The sequence below is a fragment of the Phacochoerus africanus genome, chromosome 15 (genome assembly GCF_016906955.1).
Source record: "Phacochoerus africanus isolate WHEZ1 chromosome 15, ROS_Pafr_v1, whole genome shotgun sequence".
NCBI classification, from domain to species: Eukaryota; Metazoa; Chordata; class Mammalia; order Artiodactyla; family Suidae; genus Phacochoerus; species Phacochoerus africanus.
Genome location: NC_062558.1, coordinates 87594594 through 87619188, shown reverse-complemented (window position 1 = coordinate 87619188; position 24595 = coordinate 87594594). Strand labels below are relative to the sequence as shown.

The window sequence follows — 24595 nt, the reverse complement described above, 5'->3', positions numbered from 1 at the left end:
TCAAATGAAGCAAATACCAATTGAAGCATAAGAACTGAAGTTTAGTCAGTCACACAGCCAAGACATATAGGAAGGAATTTGGAAGCTGGCTATGTGTCCAGGAAAAGGTCAGGGTCATGCCTTAAAGAATTACCATTCTATATACAAGTTCAAGTAGTATGTCTTTATAGAAGAATAATTAGCTTGAATCACACTCCCAAACAGAAAAGAACTAAAAAGCAGATGCGATGTATTTTTTAAATATTTAAAAATAGATCACCAGACAGTCAAGAGTAATGTCCATAGAGCAAAATGTGAAATGAAAATGGAAACTCTGGGAAATAGTGGAGTTTCAGATTAGGTTTTGCCTTAATTGGTCAAATTGTGGGGACTTTGAGCTTTTGTTCTTCTGGCTGTGTGGGACCTAGAACCCATGAGATCCAGTGTAAGGACCAATCGAATGAGGGATTTCCACATAAAGTTGGAAACTTAGATTCTCAGTGTAAGGATTGATGACAAATGGACCTGCTGTGCAGAAGGGAAGAGCAAGGGAAATTTCCTATCTTGACTTAAGAGTTTTGAGAAGGAGGGATCTTTTTTGAAAAGTGATAAACTTTCATGTGGGCTTGTAACCCAAGTCACACCACCTAGGGTGCCTAACAAAGCACAAAAGAAAATTTAATGTTAAATTATGAAGTGGTAGATTAGGAGTGGTAGAAGAAAGCGTAAATATTCTCCAAAGTAATGCCAACTCCAGTCAGACTTCAAAGAATTCATAAGGAGGTTCTAGGAGGGTAAGACTGCATGTATGAAAGAAAGAAAGGAGAAGAAATAAAAAAAAAGAGGAAGGCAGGAAGGAAGGAAGCGGGGAGGGAGGGAGGGGAAAAAACAAGCTATCATGAGTGAAATCCAGAAAAAAAGGGACAGCTTAATCAGATCTGAAGTGACTTTAGATATTAGAATTATTTGACATAAAATATTAAATCAGTATGCTTAGATATGTTTCAAAAATAAAGAGATATTGGGAAAATATGAGCAAGGAATAAAATACATTTTAAAAGAAGCAGAATTAAGAAAGAAAAAAACAGTTTCAGGAAATTAAAAACCTAATAATTGAAGCTAAAAATAAATGGCAAAATGGGCGCATATATAGAAAGAATTAGTGAACTAGAAAATATAAAGAGATTATTTAGGATATAGTCCAGAGAAACAAAAGATGGAAAATATGAAATAGAGGTTAAGAAACATGGAAGATAGAATAAGATCTAATATACTGTTGATTTTTTTAAAAAGATAACAGGGGAAAATAATATTAAAAGATATTATAGTTTAGAAATCTCTAGAATTATTGAAGAAACTAAACCCCAGGTTTGGGAAGCCCAAGGATCAGGAACAGAATTTAAAAAAAAAGTTCACACCTGCATACCTCATGGTGGTACTGCAGAATAACAGAGAACAAGAAAAATCTGAAGAGCATCCAGAGAGAAAATGAAGGTCATTTTCAAAGGAATGACAGTTAACTGATTCCTAATATCTGGAGATCATAGGCCAAATAATGGCCCACAAAGACATAAAGGGCCTAATTCCTGGAAACTGTGAGTGTGACCTTATATGGCAGGTGAGATTTTGCAATGTGATTAAGTTAACAATTTTGAAATGGGGTGATGATCTCGGATTATCCAGATGGACCCTAAATGCAACCCAAGATGTTTTTATAAGAGCGAGGAAAAGGGAGATTTAACTGTACAGAAGAGAAGTCATTGTAACTGTGGAGGAAGAGATTAGAGTGATGTGGCTGTAAGCCAAGAAATGCTGGCAGCCACCAGCAACTGTAAGAGCAAGGAACAGATTCTCTTCTGGAGCCTTAGGAAGGGGTACATCCCTGCCTATATCCTGATGCCAGCCCAGAGAGACCGATTTTGGACTTCTGGCCTGCAGAACTGTGACAAAATAAATTCTGTTGTCCCAAGCCACTAAGATTATGATAATCTTTTATTTGAACCACAGGAAATGAATACACTGGACAAAAATTGAAGCCAAAATGTCGTGTAATGTTATCTTCTCTGTTCTAAGAGAAATTAGTGGTCAGCTTGGAATTTTCTATTTCAAGAATGAGATCAAAATACAGTTTCCAATAAACACAGAACACTATAAATCAACTGAAATGGAAAAAATAAAAATCATAAGATAAAAAAAAAACCAAAACTAAATTTATCACCAACAAGCTCACATTAAAGAAAATTCTGAAATATATTTCAGGGGGAGAAAAATAATCTCAGATGTAAGATTTGAGGTCCAGAGAAGAATGTTTAATAAATGCATTGATAGATATTGGTTACGTAGATAAATATTAACTGTATAAAACAGTGGAATTTATGTGTAATAGGAAAACAGAAAGAATTAAAATATTAGACATCATTATCACATTAGTTGAAACGATGGTGATTAGAGATAAGGATTGAAGAAGAGAGTAAAAAAATGTTAATTTTACATTTTTATGTATATTAAAATATCTACTCTAAACAATGAATGAAAAATAGAGAATTTAACTTCTAAAAGAGATTAAGAAGATGAAAATAGGAAAAAAATCATTCCAAGAGGAAGCTAAAAGGAAGGAAGAAAAAATAAACAGTAAGATAGGTCATATAAATAATATGAGAGCAATCCAGATATATATATATATAATCATAGGCCAATATAAATACATATTTCTATTAAAATGACAAAGATAGATATAACAAGTCAGGTATATTTTGCTTACAGGAGTCCCAAATAAACTGTGAGACAGAGAAATATTGATAGCAAAGAAATGGAAACAGGACAGGCAGATATTAACCAAAGTAAAACTGGTGTAGATAAATTAATGTCAGTAGACTATAAGGCAAGATACATTGCTGGAGATAAAAAGGTTATCCAAATGATGATAAAAGGTTCAGTTGAGCAAAGTTCAAACTTGTATGTAACTAATTAGAGGTTCAAAATATGTTTTTTTAAAATATAGACTGAATACCTGGAGAAATAGAAAAACTCTTTATCTAATGGACGTAAAAATATACCACTGAAATCAAAAACAGTTGTACGGTGAAAATGCATGAAATATCTATGTAAAGTGATCATATGATAAGTCACGTTGTGAAGCTCAGTAAGTTTTATCACCACAGTCCACATTCTAGGATTACAGTGAATTTAAGTTAGAAATCAATATGCAGAATACTAAAAAACAAAAACAAAAAAAATCCCCGGTATTTGTAAAATTTTGAAAAAAAACCCTAATAAATTACTCCTGGGTCAAAAATAAATCAAGATGGATTTTTTAGAAATAATGATACAATTAGTATATATGATAATCTGTGGGACACAAACAAAGCAGTGTTTGCATGTAGATATAAAATACTTAATCAGGAGAGACCAAAGGTATAAGAGTCATCAGCTTAATGACATGAAAAAAAGTTTGACAAGTAACCACTTAGTAAATCCAAAGAAAATAGAAAAATAAAAATAATAAAGAGTAGAAATTAATGAAATAGAAAACTAACTCTTTTTGATAAAAAGGTATAAATTAAGCCAAAACTTCCTTTTTAAAAATGACTTATAAAATAACACACTTTGGAAATATGGTATTACCCAGTAATTTTGAACATTACCTAGTAAAATTGAATTTCTATGGAGGAATTCTAATTCTAGGTATATAGAGAAATTCTTAAAGGACTTCACCAAGACATACAGCCAAGGAAAATATATGAAAGGCTTGTTCCTAATAGCAAACAAGCCAAACATTCAAATGGTAACCACAACAGGGAGAAATACATTGCGGCATAAGTATACAATGCAGTAAGGTACAGTTGTGAAAATGAATAAACTAGAGCTGCATCCATTATGAACAGATCACAAAAACTTAACGTTAAACCCAGTGAGTTTTAGACATTGCTGAGCATTGGAATTATCTGGAGAGCTAATGGAGAGCACAGAAGTCTTGCTTGTTGAAATGGAACAGGACTGGACCTTTATAATTTTGTCAATTCCCCAGGTGATCCTGATACACAACAAGGTTTGAGAACCACTGTGTTAAAACACAATTGTAAGAGGCATGCAGACTGTTTAGCTTACACAAAGCTAAACAAAATGTACAAGAATAAGATATACATTATTTAGGTTATATACATAAGCTATAGCATGACAAAAGCAGCTCCTGGTGAGGAGGAAGCAGTAAGCATTTGGAGAGAAGGCATTCAACCAAGATGCACGTTATATTTTATAGCTTGTTGGAAGGCACACTGAAATCATTTTATTATTCATACTTTTTGTAATGTTTATGAATTAAGATATATTTCACAAGACAAACTTAAAAAGTAACAAAATAAGCAAAATCTATTTTGAACCTATGCCCTTCAGCACTTCAGTGAGTATCTGGGTATAATGTGTTACTATTTTGCTGCTTCCTGGCTGACTTTGTTGAGGTCAGTGGTGGTCATGCAGTGTGTACACCTTGTCTTGCTTCTTCTGCTCATCAGCAACACTGTCCAGAAGGAATGCTCTATTGGGACTAAGAGGAAGTTTGTTCTCCAAGTGGGTTGTGTAAAATGGCTGCTTGGATTTCCCTCTGCACCATTAGGAAGGCTCAGAGGTCAGGGCTCTTCACAGTGGCCTGGAGGCTGACCTGGTGTGCAACCTGGAGGCAGTGCCTAACAGCAGTGAGCAGGGTGTGAGCAGATATCTGTATGCAACCCAGTGGTACTGAAGGGACCAAGTGGGGCCAACAGGACAAGAAAGGATCTGGCATGGAGCTGCTGGAACTGACTGATGAAGCAAGCTTAGAAATCTCCAAAGGGAAGGTTGTATCTCTGGCAGAAGCGGTGACCCTTCTTATCACACCCAAGAAATCCAAATGGGAGTTGCTTCTGTGGATTCTTAGAATCTGATTGCAGCTATCTCTGTGCTGGACTCTAAGTATAGATTCAGAAATGTGGGGAGGTGGGTAGGAGTGCTTTGGCAGACAAGAATATGTGCTTTGACCCAGAGTTAGTGGGTGAGAACTGGGCCTTGGGAGAAAGGAGATCTGCAGAAATCCAGCAGATCCTTACTCTGAGGAAGTCTTAGAGCAGCTAATGGGCTGGGGAGAGCTGCGCAAAGTTCTCTTCTCTGTCCTTGGTAGGCAGAATTGAAAAGGAATGATCTAGAGATCAGGGCTACTTGGCCTAGGGACTCAGCCCCTTGATGAGGTCCTGGCTCCCCTGGCTCAGTCACTCACACCATGTGGTGCTGCCAGGGAAGGTGAGAGTTACACCTACCAGAAAGTTACTGTGTGCCCTATCAGTCAGGTGCTTTACAGTTTACAGGGTCCTTCTTGAGGTTCAGTGGTGGGGGGGCAGGGGCGGAGGGTGGGATTCAATGACAATACTCTCTTTCCAGAAAGTTAAAAGTGTAGGAGAGAAGAGGTTTAATAAAAGAGCTTCTATGGTGGCCTCTGCCATCAAAAATAAGTGAGAAAAATAAAAGGTACATAACATAGCCATTTCTTTTCCAAGATGTGCTGACTCTGATAGTTTTTATGCATAATTCAAATTACATTCTTCATGATCTCATTGTTTTTCTAAGTAACTCCCTCCCACCACCACAAATTTCTTTGTATTCCTTCTCCAAGTAAAGCTGACTCCTCTACTCATTGCTTTTTCTTATAGTTCTACAATTTAAATTTACAATTTAAATAAGCATGTGATATCACTCTCCTACTATCCTATGCTGAGGCATGGTGTCCATTAGCAGGGCAGCTAAGAGCAGAGCACAAATGTCCAGGTTCAGCTACATTCTCTGCTTTGTTCCTGAAGCCCAACTGGGTTCTGGGCTTGACTCTCTTGATGGTCTTAAGATATGAACAGTTTGCAGTTTCCTCACCACTCATTGTCAGTTGGTCCCAATCCAACAAGATCATCATCCCTTAAACAGACTTTTGTCTGAAATACAAAATTTAAATGGTTTAAACCTGGATATGACATGTAATAGCACTTTAATTCTTTTAAAATTATTGCAATTCTGCACACTTAGGAACTGTTGATCATTCTAAAAGGATGCAATTCTTAATTTCTTACTTTCTCCCAGATCTAGCATATGGTTACAATTGGCTCTTCATCCCACTCACATCGAGTACCTTGGACAGATCCTGAAATACTTTGTTTACTCTTATACCTTTAAACATGTTATATTCTTGTTTAAGTGATTTTGAAACTCCTGATCACTAAGTGATTTTGAAACTCCTGATCACTAATTTCCAACCTCAATAGCTCTATTTGTACTGTCTGATTGACTCTCCAAGGAAGAAGACTTAAGACCAATTTTAAAACAGTTATTCACAGTGAAATCCTTGACTTGCCACCAGCACCCATTGGGTCACTTTTTAGAGTCAGTGAACTTAACCTGACTCTCTCCCACCACTAAAACCCTTGGTGAGTGTCCATTTTTGTAGTTCCTGTGTTGACTTCAGACATAGAAACGGTTTGTTCTTCTCTAATCCTCTCTCTATACAGCAGGCAGAGGTTTCTTAAAAATGTAAATCTGTGTGGCTTGCTTGTGCCTAAATTCTTTCAAGACTTCTCATTGTCTTCAGTGTGGCTGTTTTAGCAGGGTTTATGGAATCCCACACCCACATCTGTCCCTGGACACAAACTCCAGGGTATCTTTGACCACCCCTCCCTCCTGCCTGTGGCCGTGCCCCTCCCCAGGTTGGAGGGGCAACCTGATACCTGTACCAAGAAGAAGGTATCCCTGAGTGCCACCTGCTGCCCTCACCTTCAGCAGCACCGACAGCTCTGCACTGCTCCTCCACCTCCTTGCTACCTGCAAGCACTTTGCTTAACCAGTTCATCCTTCAGGTTCAGCCTCAGTGCTAATTCCTCAGAGAAGCCTCATCCTGGAAAGAGCTACCTGTGGCTTGCTCCCTTTGCTATTTCTATGCATATGAGTGCTCATTTTAAATATGATAATAATAGGATCTACCTCATAGATTTCCTAGGTTGTTGTGAATACCAAATGAAGGAATGTGTGTAAAGAGCTTAGCAAACTGTCTCACATGGAAGTGCAGTGGGTCTCCTTTGCATCTAGATTTCCGCATGACATCACTCAGCATATCTCATCCCATGATGACCTTTAGTTTCACCAGATGGGATTAAACCTGACTCATTCATGGCTATGTCCCCAGTGCTTAACACAGAACAAACCACATAGGAGATGTTGGGTAGATTTTGTGCGATGAGTGAGTGGATGAATGAATGAATATATTTTTTAAAATGTATATGCATATTTTCTTTTTTAAAAAAAATCTAATTTTTGGAAGTCCCCTGGTGTCCTAGCAGTTAAGGATTCTTTCAGTGTTCGTACTGCTGCAGCTCAGGTTTGATCCCTGGCCCAGGAACTTTCACATAATGTGGGTGCAGCCAAAAAAAAAAAAAAAATTCTATTAAAGAATTAGGGAAGACTCATTGCATTTTGGTCACCTATGTCAGAGAAAACTGGTTTTCCTTTTCTAAATCAGGTGGATGACTCCCAATGGGAAATTCAGCCTTTAATCCCAGCTAATGCCTACTGTGACATTTGACAGCACTGGTTCTTTTAGAACTTGCCTCCATGGAGGCCAATGTATTGGTGATTTAGCTGTAGATATCCTTTTCTGTCTTTTAAGGGAGATGTTAAATAGTCCTGTTGGCATTTTAAGATAAGCAAGTATTATCTGTAAAAAGCAACTAAAGAACTCTTTGACCTTGGGCCCAAACTCATAACCCCTTTGGCTTTGGCTATGTAGGCTGTTGACCTTGGCAACTACCATTAGGCCTTTTGCAGAGATCATGAGTTTATGAGTCCATGGTAAGCATTTCTGGTTATCTTCCCAGGAAATCAGTGACCCAGAGATCCTGGATCTGGTCCACAGTGCCCTTGGCAGGATGACCGTGGTCCGGCAGATCTTCCCATCTGCAAAGGACAACCAGAAATGCATGAGGAACAACCACCGCATCTCCTCTCTGCTCTGCGATCCCCAGGAAGGCTACCTCCAAATGCTGCAGGTCAGTGCTTGCCTCCCAATCTCCCTCTAGGAGTGAGTCTCACCTGTCCGCTTGGCCTGCCATGATGTGCCTCAGCTCTGGCTGAACAATCTTGCCCACCACCTTTAATTACTAGAACTCTGTCATTTGCTGAAATTGAAACCAGTCAACTGGGCAGTGCCTCTAAGCACATAAGCAGGCAATTATGGCTGTTGTCTGCAGACAGGGCATATTAGCTCACTGGGTGTCTTTTGTATTTAAAAGTTGCATACTTGGGAAAGGGAGAGTCCTATCTCTTAGGCTTCTGTGATGACTCTTTTGTAGGGATGACTTCATCTGGCAGGACTAAGGACAGAGCTTTTCTGTGGGGAGTCATTATTTTGAACCTGTTTTAAGTTCTTCCATGTAGGAGTTGCTTCTGAATGTTGAGGCTTAGGGTCATCCAGAACACTGCTGGAATCCCGGCTGAGCAGGGAGGGGCAAAAGGGTAGGACTATCACTTGCCCACCTGGTCCATTCCTTCTAAGATAGGAAATATAGAATGTTTACAGTTAGTCATTCCACCACTTGCTTGACGCAGGTGCAGCCATGGTTATTTCCTCTTGGGCATGTGAGGAGGATGTGGATCTGTGCACCTTCTGTGAGAGGTAGTTTTCTCCCTGGATGTTTGGGGGGTCACAGTGAAGCACTGTGGAGACAGACTTTTGGCAGCCCAATATCTCCATCTGTGCTAGAAATATGGCGCCCAAGAAAACTTTCATTTGATACTTGGTGGGAGCCACATAATAGAAGGAAGTTTATCCCAATGGGGCTTGTGAAAACAGCTCAGAAGTTTTTGCCACTCAGCATTCAAAACTAATTACACCTTCTTTACCCAGCCAGGCATGAGGACTGTACGGTAGAGGTAGGATGCCTCCTGGGTATCAGTCCCACCCCAGGATATCTTGGTATTATTTTATCAGGGATAACATGGTATGGGGAGGGGGTGTTCTTAACATCTCTAGAGTGGGCTGAGTCCATGTGTGATTTGCCAAAGCATCAAATACATTCCGTAGTCTTACATGGGGTGGGGGGAGAAACATCCAACAGATGGAAATGCTAGAAATACGTTCTTGGTTGATAAAGAATCACAGAAGACGCTGAGGTTTTAGCTAGAGGAACTCTGATTCCCCCTTCTACTGCTCCAGGGAACCATCACTATATCTGGTGTCTTTCCAAGGTAGTGAAGAGCTGACCAAGAGAGTGGAACAAAGGCCTCTGCAGGACCATGGACTTGAGGACCCTGGGCATATGGGTCAGGGGTTGAAGATATTTGATGAAATAATGTATATTTTTGGATGCTCTCAACCTATTCTGCCCTCCTCTTTTCTGGAGTTTGAAAGAAGGGGCCTCTCAACTGCTTCTGTATTTTACCCCACTCTCCACGTGGATGGAAGTGCAGTGTGACCATGTAACCCAGGCAATGTGTGCTCATCCCCACCTGGGGCAGGACAGGAAGGCACCTCTGTCACTCTCTGCATCTCGCTCTGTGGAAGGACTCCCCAGGTTCTCTCTCCCCAAAGGACTTTGTCCTTCTCCAAAAACACAGCAGCCCTGCCCCATCCTGCCCCACCCCCCAACCTATTTCCCCCAGTTCTTGCTTAGCCACATTGCACTCCTTGTCCAGGAGAAAGGAGGATCGCTTCCCATTGCACCAACACATGCTGCCTGGTCAGGTGGAGGGAGAAAGGAAAGTACTTCTCCTCAAGATCTTGATTACTCATTTTACCATTGGCAAAAGGCACAGGCGAGCCCTTTGGTTACACGCCAGACACACTGGATACAGAAAATCTGTCCTGGAGGACAAGAGAGAAAAGGAGATTGATGGTGGTGGTGAGGAATGCTTTTGAAAATGACATTCACCTGTGAGGAGGATGAGCAAAGCCATGGCTCTGAGGTGCGTGGCCAGTCGTCATCATGGGGTCAGTGTGATATCACACCTAGAGTCCTGGCTACCCTACCTCTCTCTGTTTCTGCTGAGATCCAGGAACTATATAAAGAGAAGGATTTAACAGCAACATCACAGATCTTAATAGCAGTTGTAGTAGAAGCAATAGTACTAGCAGCAGTAGCAACAGTAGCAGAAATAGTGGCAGTAGTCACAGTAGCAGCAGCAGTAGCTATGGTAGTGTTAGTAGTACTAGTAGCAGTTAGTTAGCAGCAAGTGGTAATAGTAGTAGCAGTAACAGTAGCAGCAGCAGTGGTAATGGTAGTAACAGTAGTAGTAGCAGTAGCAATAATAGCAGCAGTAGTAGTAGCACTAATAACATCAGTAATAGAATATTAGTAATAGCAATAGCAGTAGCAGTAATAAAGGCAGTAGTCACAGTAGCAGCCACAATGGCTTTAGTAGTAGTAATAGTAGTATCAGTATTAGGAGTAGTAAAAGCAAGAGTAGTAATAGTAGCACTAACAGTAGCAGCAGCAGTAGTAGTAGTAACAGTAGCAGTAGCAGTGATAGCAGCAGCAGCAGGAGTAGCAGTAGTAACATCAGTAATAACAATAATAGTAATAGCAGCAGTAGCAGTAATAGCAGTAGTCACAGTAACAGCAGCAATAGCTATAGTAGTGTTAGTAGTAGTAGCAGTAGTAATAGTAGCAGCAGCAGGAGTACTAACAGTAGTGGTAGCAGTCGTAGGAGAAGCAGCGGTAGATAACAGTAGAAGTTGTAGCAGCAGCAGCAGCAGCAACAGCAACAGCACAGGAGAGAGCTTTCTTGGGTTGAAATCCTAGTAACCCTAGTGATTAGCTTATTATTTAATTTATTATTTATTTGTCAGCCTGTGCCTTGGTTTTCTCCTCTGTGTATTGAGGATTAGAATATTACCTACCCCTCAGAGTCACAATGAAAATTAAATGAGAGAATATCTACAAAGCATTTAGAGCACGGCTGAGCTATTAACAGCGTTGTTGGAGAGGAGGTGGTCAGGTGTGCTTGGGCTTTCCATGAAAGGCTGAACAGGGCCTCGTTTTTCTTTTTTGTGTGGTGTAGTCCACTGTCTTCCCAAGCATGCTCTTTGAAAGCCTCACGGTGGGTGGGGGAACACTTGCCGCCTGTCCAGCCCCTTATCCTTGGCATCATGCACCACGTTCTGTCTGTCTGCATCAGTCATACAGGAGCTCAGTCAGCGCTGCCTTGTGTGGGAGAGAAGAGGCCACATCTTTGTGACCTGCTCAGCTCTTCACACAAGACCCTGCTCATTGGAGATGCTCAGTAAAGACTGATGGGGTGGATCTGTTAAGAATGCAGGTCTTAACCTACGTTAAACTGTCTCTAGAAGCCTCTTTATATATCTATAAATAAAATACTTTATTAAAGGAATCTATCTCCATTCGTTGCATCTGCCTCCTTGTGCGGGATGTGATGAGAGGCGAATGTGGATTTATTTACCCATCCTACCCAACAGCCATTTGGGCAGCCTGTAGATTCATCTCATTTAGAAGCCATTCCCCTCAAGTTTCCTCAGTAGCTATTACCACTTCTTTCTTTCTTAATGACGGTGTAGAAGGCAAACTAATTTCTACTAGCCTCTAGCTGTGAGATTTATCGAGAAGACTCTAACATGTTTAGCACAACCAACTGAAGGGAAAAAAAGTGATGTCATGGATTATTAACTTTGTCTTGATGAAATTAATGAAAATCCTTTTGGAAATGGAGCTCTCAAGTCCATCTTTAGTTCCTCCCTCAGACAGCTGCTCTTAGGATGATAATTCTGGATTAGAAGTTTTCATGAGAACCATCAGAAATGGAATTTTTATAAGAATCATCCATCGCTTTGCTTCTGCACTGAGCTGGCCTCAGAAACTCCATCTTATTCTGTTAGGCCTTTGGTGAGGGCTTTCCTTGCTCCAAAGCCAACCAGGCACTATTACAGCAAATCAGTTTGGTTCCTTCTTAGTAAAGAGAACATCTTTTGGGAAGAAACATACCTAAATGAGTGGCTTCTAGTGGCTCCCAAAGTATTACATTTGCCAGCTTGCAGTGCTGTTGTTTATCTTTCTCTGCAAAGCACTGTCTTATTTGGATGTTTCTGGTTCTTATTTTCTCAACAAGTTACTTTAAGGCCTGTAAGACTCAACCAGTAATAAAAGTGACAACCAGACCCTAAGGACCCCTGAGACCTTGCTCAGATTTTATGGGCAGCCTTGATCTGAGAAACACCTGTAGCAACTGCATTGCCTGGCAACTTCAGGGCTACAGTTGACCTAACAGACACACTATTACATTGTTACTCCATTTCTGTTCAAATGTTTTTCCAAAGGGGGACAAGCAAATGATAGAAGCTGTGTTGTATGGTCACTGTGGAGCCCCATCCTTGAATTAAGCTGCAGGGACTAATGTGGTATTATGATAAAATGCTCCCCCTGGCTGGAATTTCTCTTCTTTGTGCATCTTAAAATTGTGGACTGGCTTGATAGGTGGAATTACTGCTCCCTTGCTCAATTGTTTAAAACATTTCAAACCTCTCCCTCTCCCATGCATCCCTGTTTCTTTAGGGCTTTCTTGACTCTTCCCTGACTTGCAAGTTTTTTTTGTCAACCTGCCTGTAGATTCCTTTCCTCTAAACGACAGTGAGCCTCACACCAGAGCTACCTTGGATGTCGTGTCACTTTCGCTGGTTTACTTCACCTTAAAGACATGGGGTGATGGGACAATGGAGCAACCAGGGTGGGAAGCGTGATCATCCATGCCTTTGTCAGAGACAGTTGCACAGGTGGTTGCCTTGGGTGTATGTGGTTGCAGCTGTGGCTGTAGGTGGCCATGTGTGCAGTTGGAGCCGAGGGAGCCTGGGATATAGCAAATGTCTGTCCCCCTCCAACACTTCTACCTTAAATTCAGTGTAAGCAGAGATCCCCCATTCCCTTTGCCCTCTGCCATCATCTGCTCCCTCCTCATGCCTGGCTGTGATGCCCCCTCTCAGGACCAGTGGGCTGGCAGCAGGTTGGCAGAAAGGACTCACCTGGGAATGGATTTCTCAAGCTATGACATCTGGGCGTCAGCTTGTCCTCCCAGCTGGACCTTCTGCTGGCTGCTTGTCTGACTTTGCTGGATGGCCAGAGTCTGTCTGAGGCTCTGGTCAGAGGTCAGTTCCTGCTGTTTGCCTCTGTGAGGTCTCTACTTTGCTTGATTAATGATGGAGACAAGAGAAAAGTAGGCTCTTTCAAAGCCTGGAGGAAATGCAACCTTTCATAATGAAAACATCTCCCACATTTCCAGCTTGGTGTTGGGCAAAGGATGGCCTGATGGCGAGAGGCAGTTGGCCCATGTGTCCATGACCCTTACCTGTCATTCATCTTCTTTTGCCTTCTGGCTACCTTGATAATGTGCATGCACAACCATTCCCTCGGCTGCTGGTATATGAGAGAGATGAGGCTGGATCACCCTAATATGACTTGCTTGAATTCTCAGGTTTACTGTGAGGAAATGTGCACAGAGTGCTGGGAGGGCAGACAGCTGGCCAGCAGGCAGGACCATCATCCTCCAGGGCCTCTCCCTCCCAGTCTGACAGGGGTGGGCCCAGATCTCAGCCTGCTGAGGTCCAGACAGGATTGGATGCATACAGCTCTCCTGAAGATCTCAGCACATTTTAGGGGGAGGCTTCTATTTCCTTTACTCCTGGCCCTAGTCCTGCTTCTAGGGACTCAGTAACTAAACAGATCATCTGGGTTTCCAATGGGTCTGCCTCCACCCTACCCAGTCCCAACCCAGATGGAAATCAGTGCCTTTCCTAGTGTCAACAAGACAACAGATCCAAGTCTCAGAGATGGTGTCATATATGGTGGGGACTGGGAGGGAGGACTTTTACACTGTAGCTGCACAAACAGCCTCTGATGTTCTAAGGCCCCCTGGATGGGGGATGTTTGCTGCTCCACTGCCTCCCCTCTGCCCAGTGCCTTATCCTCTCTCCACATCTTTCTGGCTTCCCTTTCTCTAGCCATGCTCTATTTTCTTTCTCTGGGTCTTGACTCCAAAGTAAATTCTCCTCATTTTCTCATGAAGATAAATTTAACAGTCTTACTGGTAGCCTTTGCGTCTGCTGATGCAAGGTATATTCCTAAATAAAATATAGTTACTGATATAATGGGGATGCTGGGTATTAACTCTTTAACTAAAATCTATTTTTTTGGAGTTTCCATCATGGCTCAGTGGTAATTAACCTGACTAGTATCCATGAGGACTCGTGTTTGACCCCTGGCCTCTCTCATTGGGTTGGGGGTTTGGTGTTGCTGCGAGTTGTGGTGTAGGTCACAAATGTAGCTCGGATCTGGTGTTGCTGTGGCTGTGGTACAGGGCGGCAGCTCTGATTCGACCCCTAGCCTGGTATCTTCCATATGCGTGGGTGTGGCCCTAAAAAAGATAATAATAATATAAAACAAAGTCTATTTTTCCATCCTTGGTCCTCATGTTGGCCTCATGGGATTGGTCTTTAATCATCCAGCAGCCAGATATGTCTACCTGGTTTTCTCAAGAGCTGAAGCCCGAGTCAAGAGCCCATGGCTGGATTCTCTTATGTCTCCCGCAGATGTGTTCTCATCTTCCTTACTCCCCTTATGAGGACCCACCTTACATAGATCATTGATTTTGGCAATGTAAGCTTTGCCAGGATCTCCTTTCTCATGGAAACACGTGCCCCGGATTCCAATTACACATGGACAGTTCCACATGGAGTGTACCCATACGGAGGTGCTGTTCCCCTTCCCAGCATGCCTTTGGTCCTCCATCACTCCTGTTCTAAGAGGCATCATCTTTCCAAACACTTTGACCTCTCTTGCCATTGTGTTTTTTCCTAAGAACAGGTTTAAAACTCTTCATTCAGCATCCATTAATTCTACGAACACCCCTTAAGCACATGGTATGTGCCAGTTCCTATGGTAGACATTTCACACATGTTCTCTCTGAATTCTCACAAACACCAAATAAATTGGGAGTTTTAATCTCCATTCAGGACCATGTTCCCATTACAGAGAATGGCATATACAAAGGCCCAGAAGCCGAAGAGAGTAGGGGCCAAATTCAGTGTATCTGAGGCAAAGAGTTAGAGGTGAGAGGCATTGGGAAATCCGTGAGAGAGGAGGGCAGCTGCCCAGACACCGAGGCTGGGGCAGTAGCCCTTAGAGATGTGACTGGGCAGGATGTGCGCCAAGAGGGATGACTCAGTTCAGGGTGGAGGCTGAGGGCATGGGCTGGGAGACAAGGTAACCAGGGGTTACTACCTCCCCAGGGAGATATGAGGGCTCCTGAACTGTGGTGGCCATGGGGGTGACCATGTAAAGAGGGCATTAGGAAGCTTCCCCGGGGCAAAACCCCTGAGCCTGTGCATGGGGATGGGCAACAGGCGACAGAGTACAGGGCATGGCACCTCTCAAAGACACTGGGCTGAAGCTTCCCCTGATGGAGTCATATCTTGCCTGCCTCCCCTGTCCCCTGCACACATGGGTGGTCTTGCTCCAGGATGGGCGGTGCCCTGGGCTCCTGTGGCTGAGCCAGCTCTACATTGCAAATGTCAGGCCTTTGAAGTGGCCCAAGCCACCTCCCTTTCAGGAACTTGGGTCAGGGTATTGTAGAGGTGCTGCTCTGGGCCTTCCTTGGCAGGTTTTATAGAACACCCTGGGAGCAGAGAAGTGGCCTTTTCCTCAGAGGGCACCTCATGATATGCAGATCTGAAAAGCCTGGCAGGCCCAGAGGGCTTTGGCAGTTGTGACCTTGCTGCTGGGCCAGGAGGAAGCTAGGGACATGCACCCAGGTGAGCAAATTTCAGGCAGTGTTGGAGATGTGATGCCCAGAGCAGATCCATGCTCAGTCTTTTGATCCAGAAGCTTCAGAAGCCAGATATGACCCCTGCTTGCCCTTGAAAAGCTTTCAGACTGAGGGGCACTGGGGGAAAGGGCAAGTGGTGTTGGCAGATAGAAGTTCCTTTTTGCAATAGTCCCCATGCTTCTTTGTGCCAGACCCATACTGGGCCCCAGCCATTGAGACACCCCTGGTAAGCTCTGCTTGGGTCCTTTAATTCCTGTTCCACTCCTTCTGTCTCTGTTCCCTTCTAAACCAAAAATATGTGCAAAGAGCTTAGGCTGGTCCTGGGCACATGGGGTATATTTGGCTACATTTCACAGGGCTGCCCCACTGCACGTCTCCAGGGCCACCGATCACACTGTGTTTTATTGTCAGAATAAGGCTAGAGCTTTAAAGGACTTGTTCAACATCACCTGGCAAATGAGTGCAAGAGGAGATTCAGTTCACACATACGATAGGCATCCATCAAGCATGTGCTCTCTCCATGTGCTGCTGTCCGCACAGGGAGTGAGACAGTGAGCCATGCTGGCCCAGGCTATGATGAATCCACGTTCTTGCTCCTCCTCCCAGATCACCTGCTATGTGGTAGAGTGAATTGTTCTTTATGACACAAAGAGGACCCTGGCATGCATCTCTAGGGGTGCCGGCTGAACCAGTCAGGCCACTAACAGCTGTGTCCGCACTTAGACTGGAGGCCACATGCTCCCAGGAGAGCCTCAACCCCTGTCGCAGCTCTGGCTCTTGTCTGCCTCTGACTTCACTCTGATGTCTCTGACCTGGCCCCAGGTCTTTAGCTGTGTATCCAGGCCTTTCCTCTGCTATCCCCTTGGCCTCAACACTCTGGCCTTTCTTTTGCTTCTCAAGTCTATGCTCACCTGAAATCCTTTTTCAGTCATTTGCCACTTTTGTGCTGCAGCGTTCCTAGGCCACCCAGAGCCCTGGGCTCCCACCAGCAGAGGGATACAGTGACAGTATCTGTTTTGCTTGTCTGTTTTTTGCCAATGAACTCTGTGCTGGACCTCACCTGTGATGCGAGGGAGAGAGGCAAGGACTCCATCAGGCCAGGCCCCCTTCTCTGACCCTGTGACCTGTAGCTCTGGCTCAAACTGTGCTCCCCTTCAGACCACAATGAGTGCAGGTCCATGCATTTGGGGGCCTCTGTCTTTCTATACCTCCCCTCTTAGTTCAGGGGCCTGACATGATCGATGGTGTACATTCTTAGCTGAGATCCATCCATCCATCCATCCATCCATCCATCCATCCATCCATCCATCCATCTATACTTCCATCCACCCATTTACACTGATCACCCACTCACCATAAGGAATGACTTTTTAATGTTTGCCAGGACCTGGAGGGAACCCCAAGCAGAGGCTGACTTTCTACCATATGCTCTTGATCTTTTCCCCTTAAAGTCCCTTCTCTGGACAACCAGACTGTGAGGGTAGCATCCCTGCTAGGTTCCCTGTATATTCACCAGGGAACCTAGCAGGTCACCCAAGTGGGCATGCTAAGGTTGGTAACAGACTGTGAAGCCACAGACCAATACTCAAGTGTTAGCTTCTGCCCAAGGCAGAGAGAAGTATTAGACAGGATTCCCCCTTATAGGAGAAGGGGCAGGAGTGAGTGGAAAAGATGGGAAGAGCTCCCAGTGAGTATCAAGAAGACATTCCGAGCAAGCCACAAGTGAGAAGCAGATTTTTTTGTTTGAACAAAGGAGGTATCCTATCAAGTCAAAGTTGGAGGCAGGAAATCTCTTTTTCCTACTCTCTGCTTTCCATATTTTTTTTCTTTTTTGTGAACCAAGATCAATGTGTACATTCTTAGCAGAGATCCATCCATCCATCCATCCATCCATCCATCCATCCATCCATCCACCCATCTCTCCCACTTCCCCCACATACCCTCACATCCAAACTCATCCATCCATCTCTTCCTATCCATCCATCATGCATCCGTCCATTAAACATACACTAAGCACCAACTGTGTGCCTTGGTTGGTGCTGGCTTCTGGAGACAGTGAGAATAAATAGATCTGGAAAAGAGCATTGCTGAAGACTGTTCTTTCTTTGGCCTTTCTGAGTCACATCCTGTTTCTTCCTCTTCATGAAAGACCTTTCTGCATTCATACATTAGTATTGTATGAATCACTTATGTAATTAAGAACCTTAATTTATTGTGACTTCTAGTACTAGAGGGAAAAAGGGAAATTCCACTGGGTGTTAGTCTTCAGGGGTGGTGTTTCCTGGTGTGTGTGTGTGTGTGTGTGTGTGTGTGTGTGTGTGTGTGTACAAACAGGGATATGGGTCAAAGGGTCCAAGCTGGTTAAATAGCATTGGCTGTGAGTGGGTGGCTAGGAGATCCATGAATGTCTTGAGAAGAGAAATCTTCACACCATCAAGGACTCTCAGCTTTCAGTTATCCTTTTGGAAAAAAAAAAAAACAAAACACACCCAAGCCAACTCTAAGTGGCTTACATTCTCTGAGAACACCTCCATTATTGGCCTGTATACCAGAAGGGAAGTAGAAATAATTTTGCACTGACTGGGGCGTCTGAGAGCTGGGGGCTGACAAGAGCAGGGAGTGGGTTAGTCTTTCTCATCAAGGACATGCTCCCCCAGAATTCTGCCATGGTGTTCCCCCAGAATTCTGCCATGGTGTTCCCTGCAGGACAGAAGGTGAATTCTTGGTGGTGGGAATGACTGCCATCAGGTAAGCACCTGTGTGGTACAAGGCTCTGAAAAAGGTCACCAGGCCCTGCCATGCCCTCTTCCCTATGGCCTGAGGTTGTATTTAAGCTAGCAGTGGTCAGCCATGCCAGGTATGCTCCTGTCACCTCTGAGACATCTCCTGTCCACCCTCTGCCTATTTCCCACACCTGCACAGAATGGAGAGGCATCAGGCATTGCAGGCTTTGGTGGCATACATCCCTGAGCCCACTGCAAGGACACAGGTTGAGGGTGGATAGGACAGGACTCTGAAGGAACAGTGAGGCACAGGGACATCCTGGAGGAAGAGGTCAGCTCTGCTTGAACACATCATGGAAGAGATGACCCCTGAAGGTGAGCATGAGTTGGGGACCAGGCACGTATAGCAGATGTTTGTGATGTTCTGTATCAGCTCCCTTGGCTCACCTCTGATTTAGGTCGCAGAGACCATTCCTAACACCCAAGTTCTTGTCTGAGCCTCTGCATTGAGGGTATCCCATCTATAAGATGCCTGAGGAAGGAACCTACAGGCTGAGAATGTGCTGGGAGTGTGAGGGGTATACTGGGGTACGGCGGGAGGTAAGGCTGGGAGGCGGCAGGAGTTCCCCCCACAGCCCAAGGATCCTTTTTGATTTTCCCAGGAGTCCTATGAGGCCAACATATTCTCCTATTTATATCTGGTGATTTTGTTTTTCTGAAACATTTTTAGCAGACACCTTGCTGCTAAGGCGTGAGGGACTCATCCCCCTGACCCACTTTGGCTAATGTTGTTTGTACAACAGTTACCCATGAGGGATCACAGACCTGACCGAGGTGGGGATGTTACTCTGTACCCTCCCCTTCACCCACATCTCATCCCTTCAGGCTCCAGGAAAACCTCATGGAGAAGAGGGGTGGGGCAGGGGCAGGGTGATACCTGCGAGCAAGGCTGCCCTCCTCCCCTGCCCCCTGGAGGGCTCTTATGAGTGCTGGAGTCCAGGCCCCTGCAGATCAGGGTCTTAATCCTGGTCAAGGGTCCTGCCCCTGGATCTCACCACTGTGGTGCTGCCCTTCTCCTTGTTGCCCCAACTTCTCCCTCGCACCTTGTTTTTGAATGCTCTGAGATGGGCTGTATTGCTCCTGCCATTCAGCCCTCTTGTGGACAGCTAAGCAGAGGGGTAGTTCTCACACGCCCACAGTCACCAATTCCAAGTGCATCCCCTGGCCAGCAGTGATGTCACTGCAGAGCAGGCTCTGTGGCCTCCGGAATCCCACAAAGGCTGCCAGTGTCACTCAGGCCGTCATCTACCCTAGGCCCGTCTGGGGACCAGAGTGGTCTTTCTAAGTCACGGATCTGATTCTAGGCACAGATCCTAAAGCCACCTGTGTTGTTGCTCTTCAGCTGAGCGTGGCTCCAGCCCTGATCCCTGCCTCCCTCTTGATCCTACTTCCTCCCTACTGTGACCCCTGATGCAGACATCGGGAAATGCTTTCAGTCCCTCTAGCCTAGGGGTCAGCCAGCTGTGGCCCACAGGCCGAATCCAGCCCACTGCCTCTTTTCTGAATAAAGTTGTATTGGCACATCCTCTGTTTATGTACCATTTGCGGCTGCTTTCATAGCACGGTCAACTTGCAAAAGAGACTGTAAGTCTCAATTCTTTACTGTCGTCTCCTCCTTTGCAGAAAATGCTTGTGGAACCTACTCTACCTGGCCCAGCTTCTTTACACCCTCTTGCCTTTAAAGATGCTCTCCCTGGAGTTCCCATTGTGGCTCAAGGGTAACTAACCCAACTAGTACCCATGAGGACACAGGTTCAATCACTGGACTCACACAGTGGGTTAAGGATCCAGCATTGCCGTGAGCTGTGGTGTAGGTCGCAGACGTGGTTTGGATCCTGCGTTGCTGTGGCTGTGGTGTAGGCTGGCATCTGTAGCTCCAATTTGACCCCTTAGCCCTCAGGGAACTTCCATATGCTGCAAGTGCGACCCTAACAACAGGAAAAAAAAAGAAAAAAAATGGTGTCCTTATAATGCTTTCCATCTTTTACCCTGATTTTTCTAGATGAGTTTTCTGCCTATCCTTCCCTCCATCCTTTGTTAGCTGAGTAAGATGATCCCTCCATCCTTGTGCAGAGTTGTGTCCAAGTCTCAGTCATGGCGCTAATCACACTAGTTCTGTCAATGTACGGATCCTCCTCCCACTCTAGTTCCTGAGGCAGGGCTGGGACTCCAGCACCTGGCTGGATGCTTGAATGACCACTTGGGAGCCAAAAGATCATGACCTAGATATTGGGCCCCCCTTCTCAACATTGGTGTCGTGGGTCACTCCACCGCTCTAGTGGTTTCTCTCCATCCTTGGAAATATACCAGTGGAAAGGGTTTCACCGTCTTTGTCTTTGCAGATCTCCAACCTCTACCTGTATGACAGTGTTCTGATGCTGGCCAACGCCTTCCACAGGAAGCTGGAGGACCGGAAGTGGCACAGCATGGCAAGCCTCAACTGCATCCGCAAGTCCACCAAGCCGTGGAATGGAGGAAGATCCATGCTGGACACAATCAAAAAGGTGTGTGTGAGGGGCACCCTCTGGGCCAAAGCCAAAGACAGGTCTGTCCTCTCACCGCCACTCTTTGTCCCTGCTAGGAGGCTGAGTTCTTTCTGTGGTCCCCCAGCCAGACCCCTCCAAGGCCTCCACCTGCCACTCCTCCAGTCCTGGCATTTGAGGGTTGGTGAGCTAGGATTCATGGATATATGTTATTATTATCTCCCTTTTGTATAAGGATATTGGACTTCAGAGAGGTTATATAACTTGCCCAAGGTCTTAAGTAAGTAAAAAAATGTAAGCAACTGGCTAGCTTATGCCTGCCAGATTCTCTGCTATGCAGGCTGCCACTGTCTCCAGGAGAGTTTATCTTGCTTTTCATCAAGATCAGCTTATGTGTGTGTGTGCGTGTCAGCATGGGTGTTCATGGATCCCTGTGTGTGCACGTGCGTATCTATGATTTGGTGGATTTAGTGTCACACCTCAGCATGTAGGATATGTGTATGTCCTATATTCTTAGATGTAACACTAAACCTACCTAAAGATTGGATTTGAAGTGAATTGGGTAATCCACAAAAGACTCATTAGACTGAATTGTCTTTTAGAGGCTTCTAAAGGACATTTAGGGCCATCTATAGTGCCAGGAGTCTGAGCCACAATAAATTCTGCATGGTTTCAATAGCAGTGAACAGAGTCTGATGTCGGCTTGAATCTGCTGCACCGAAGCCTGAGCAGGGCCCCCCCCCCTTTTGGGCCAGCTCACTCTCTGGGACTGTCCCCATTCACTCTCTGTGGGAGATCACAGTTGAATGGGACCCCCCACCCCAGACTTGAAGAAAGAAGAGGGCTCAACATAGGCCCACCCAGCCTTTCCACAGTCTGCTCCTCCTGAGCCCATGGAGTGGCCAGAGAGAGGTGCAGGGCCCAGACGCCCACCCCACGCACATCCAATCTGTACCAGATATCACACTCTGTACATATTTTCTTCTTCGGTGCTTGGCATGGGTCTAATTAATGCCAGACCAAAGCTGAGAGATGGGAAATGACTTGCCCAAGGGGCAAAGCTAGGACTTGAGCTGGGTTTGGGTCTCTAATGCTCACGTTTACTGCTCTGCCACTTCCTGAGATGGCTTTCACTGACCTTGGCCTTCCGGTTTGCTTGGGCTAAGGTGAACCCCCAGAGTATGTTGCGATGGAAGGCTGTAAGCTTCAGGAGGGTGGGGACAAAAGCTTTCCCTCTTGAATCGCAGGGTTAGCCTGATGTGTGGCACAGGGCAGATGCTACTCATATCGACTGTGTGGAGGACAGGGGGGAGCCTTAGCACCTTCCCCTATGAGCAAAGGCCTAGAAAGCGGTGATCCTGTTTCGATGCCCTAGAACTGCCAGGAGTCTGAGCCATTGCTTCCTGGACCTAGATTATTCCCTTCTTGGTGACCCCTTCCTTTTTCTTCCTTGCCTTTGGGATTCCATTCCTACCCATCCATGTTGGAGCTATCCTCCCATGGTTTTTCCTTCTCTCCCTCAGGGCCACATCACTGGCCTCACAGGAGTGATGGAGTTTCGGGAGGACAGCTCGAATCCTTATGTGCAGTTTGAAATCCTTGGTACGACCTACAGTGAGACCTTTGGCAAAGACATGCGGAAGGTAAGCTTCAGGGTGCCCACCTCCCCTGCTTCCTGCTATCATGCATTGGACTGTGTTCTGAGCAGATGTTACCCAGCACATAAGTCCCCTCTTCAGTCTCTGTGGATGCTGCTGTTGTTGCTGGTGGGAGGGTCATGGTGGGGAGAGGCTCAAAGGAGTTTCAGACAGAAGGTGCCACTCGTGCAGTCTCTGGAAAGCAGGGGCCCCTGCTGCCAACAGGTCCTACTGGGCCTGGAGAGCCAGCCTTGTGGTCCTGGGTGAGGCCAGGGACAGATATGACTGTTACTGGGGCCAGAGAGTGTCCCTAGATATAAGAGTGATGCAAAGCCATGAATAGAGCCACACAGAGGGTGAGAAGTGGGGAGGGATGGAACCCACTGGAGACAGATGTGAGACAAGTGAGCTGCACAGTTCAGGGTGGGGTTTGGTTTGTTTCTATTTGGTGCTGATGCAAGTGGCAGGCCTGGGGGCTCTTTCCAGCAATACCTTATTTCTTCCTCCCCCCTTATGGAGGGATTTTCAGGATTGAGGACTGGTAGGGTAGGGGTAGCCTTTACCCAGAATGGCAACCTGCAAAAGTTAATACTGGGGAGCTGTGAAGTGGAGAGTCTAATAGGTCTTAGGCCTAGGAGGTCAAGGCGGCTGGCAGGGGACCTCAGATGTGGTCCTCATGAGCCAAGCCAATGTGGAACAGTGGTGGGGGTGCTGGTAAGGGCAGTTGCTGGCTGCCCAGGGCTAGCCAGCCCAGCTGGCTTGGGTGCATTCCCAGAATTGGCCAGTGCAGGAGGACCAGGTGCTTTTTGGAGCCAGAGATGGGAGCACTCATGATGTAAAGGGGCTCAGGGCTTGGTGTAATCAGGAAAGCACTAAAGCCTTAGCTGGTTGGCATGGCCTCAGGTAGAGGCTCCTGCAATCTCTCTCTCTCTGTCTCTCTCTCTCTCACACACACACACACACACACACACACACACACACACACAATTTCTATACACTCAAGAAGAAGACATCTCTGTGGATGACAGTGCCCAGGAGACAGAGGGCATGGTGAGCTCTCAGGAGGTCACATAAACCTTTGACAGACAGCCCTCTAGCCTGGCCTCCAGCATTGACTGGGGGCAGCAGAGGGGTGGGAGGGCTTACTTGATGTCGGGGTACTGAGAATCTGGGCAAAGGGATTCTCTGACTGTGTTCTTGAGGACCATGTAGAAGGATGAGTGTGTGAAGTCCTGTAGGCTGTGAGAGCTGGAAAGCCAGAAGGAGCGGTCATCAGTGAGAACAGGGGGAGGGGGACTGGCTCTCTAGGGAGCATCTGGGATGGCTGGGGGTCCATATGTGACATGCAGATGGGGCGCTTTGAGCCTGTGACAGAAGGTAGAGACATGAGTTGGTCATATAATAATAAAAATTTCAATAATTTGTTGTGATACATTGGTGACACCCAATGGTTTGGTGACAATTTGGAGTTCGGAAGATTGTTTGTGGCATCAAAAAGGGGGTTGGTGACGAAACCCTGGAAAGTCAAGGCAGGAACTGCAATGTCAAGAATGTCAAGGATGGAGTTCCTACTGTGGTGCAATGAGATTGGCGGTACCTCTGGAGCACTGGGACATAGGTTCAATCCCTGGCCCATCACAGTGGGTCAGGGATCTGGTGTTGCCATTGCTGTGGCATGGATCACAACTGCAGCTCAGATCTGATCTCTGGCCTGGGAATTCCATGTGCTAAAAAACTAAAAAATAAAAATAAAATAAAAATTTTAAAAAAGAGTGTCAGGGATGATCTCTGATGTTTACTAGGGATGCCAAAGCTCTCGTGAGGCTTGGTGGGTGGGGAACCTGGGAATGGGTGGTCAGTGTTGGTCTGGGTCATTCATGACCAT

At 45.3% G+C, this 24595-nt stretch overlaps 1 protein-coding gene across 2 annotated transcripts in view; it reads left to right on the top strand.

The window, feature by feature from the left end:
- Positions 1–24595, top strand: part of GRID1 (glutamate ionotropic receptor delta type subunit 1) — a 686225-nt gene that overhangs the window by 447415 nt on the left and 214215 nt on the right. For both annotated transcript variants that reach the window (XM_047761781.1, XM_047761782.1), the window contains exons 6-8: positions 7860–8030; positions 20933–21094; positions 22597–22716. In XM_047761781.1, coding sequence (XP_047617737.1) covers positions 7860–8030; positions 20933–21094; positions 22597–22716 — 453 coding nt within the window. The remainder of the gene's footprint in view (positions 1–7859; positions 8031–20932; positions 21095–22596; positions 22717–24595) is intronic.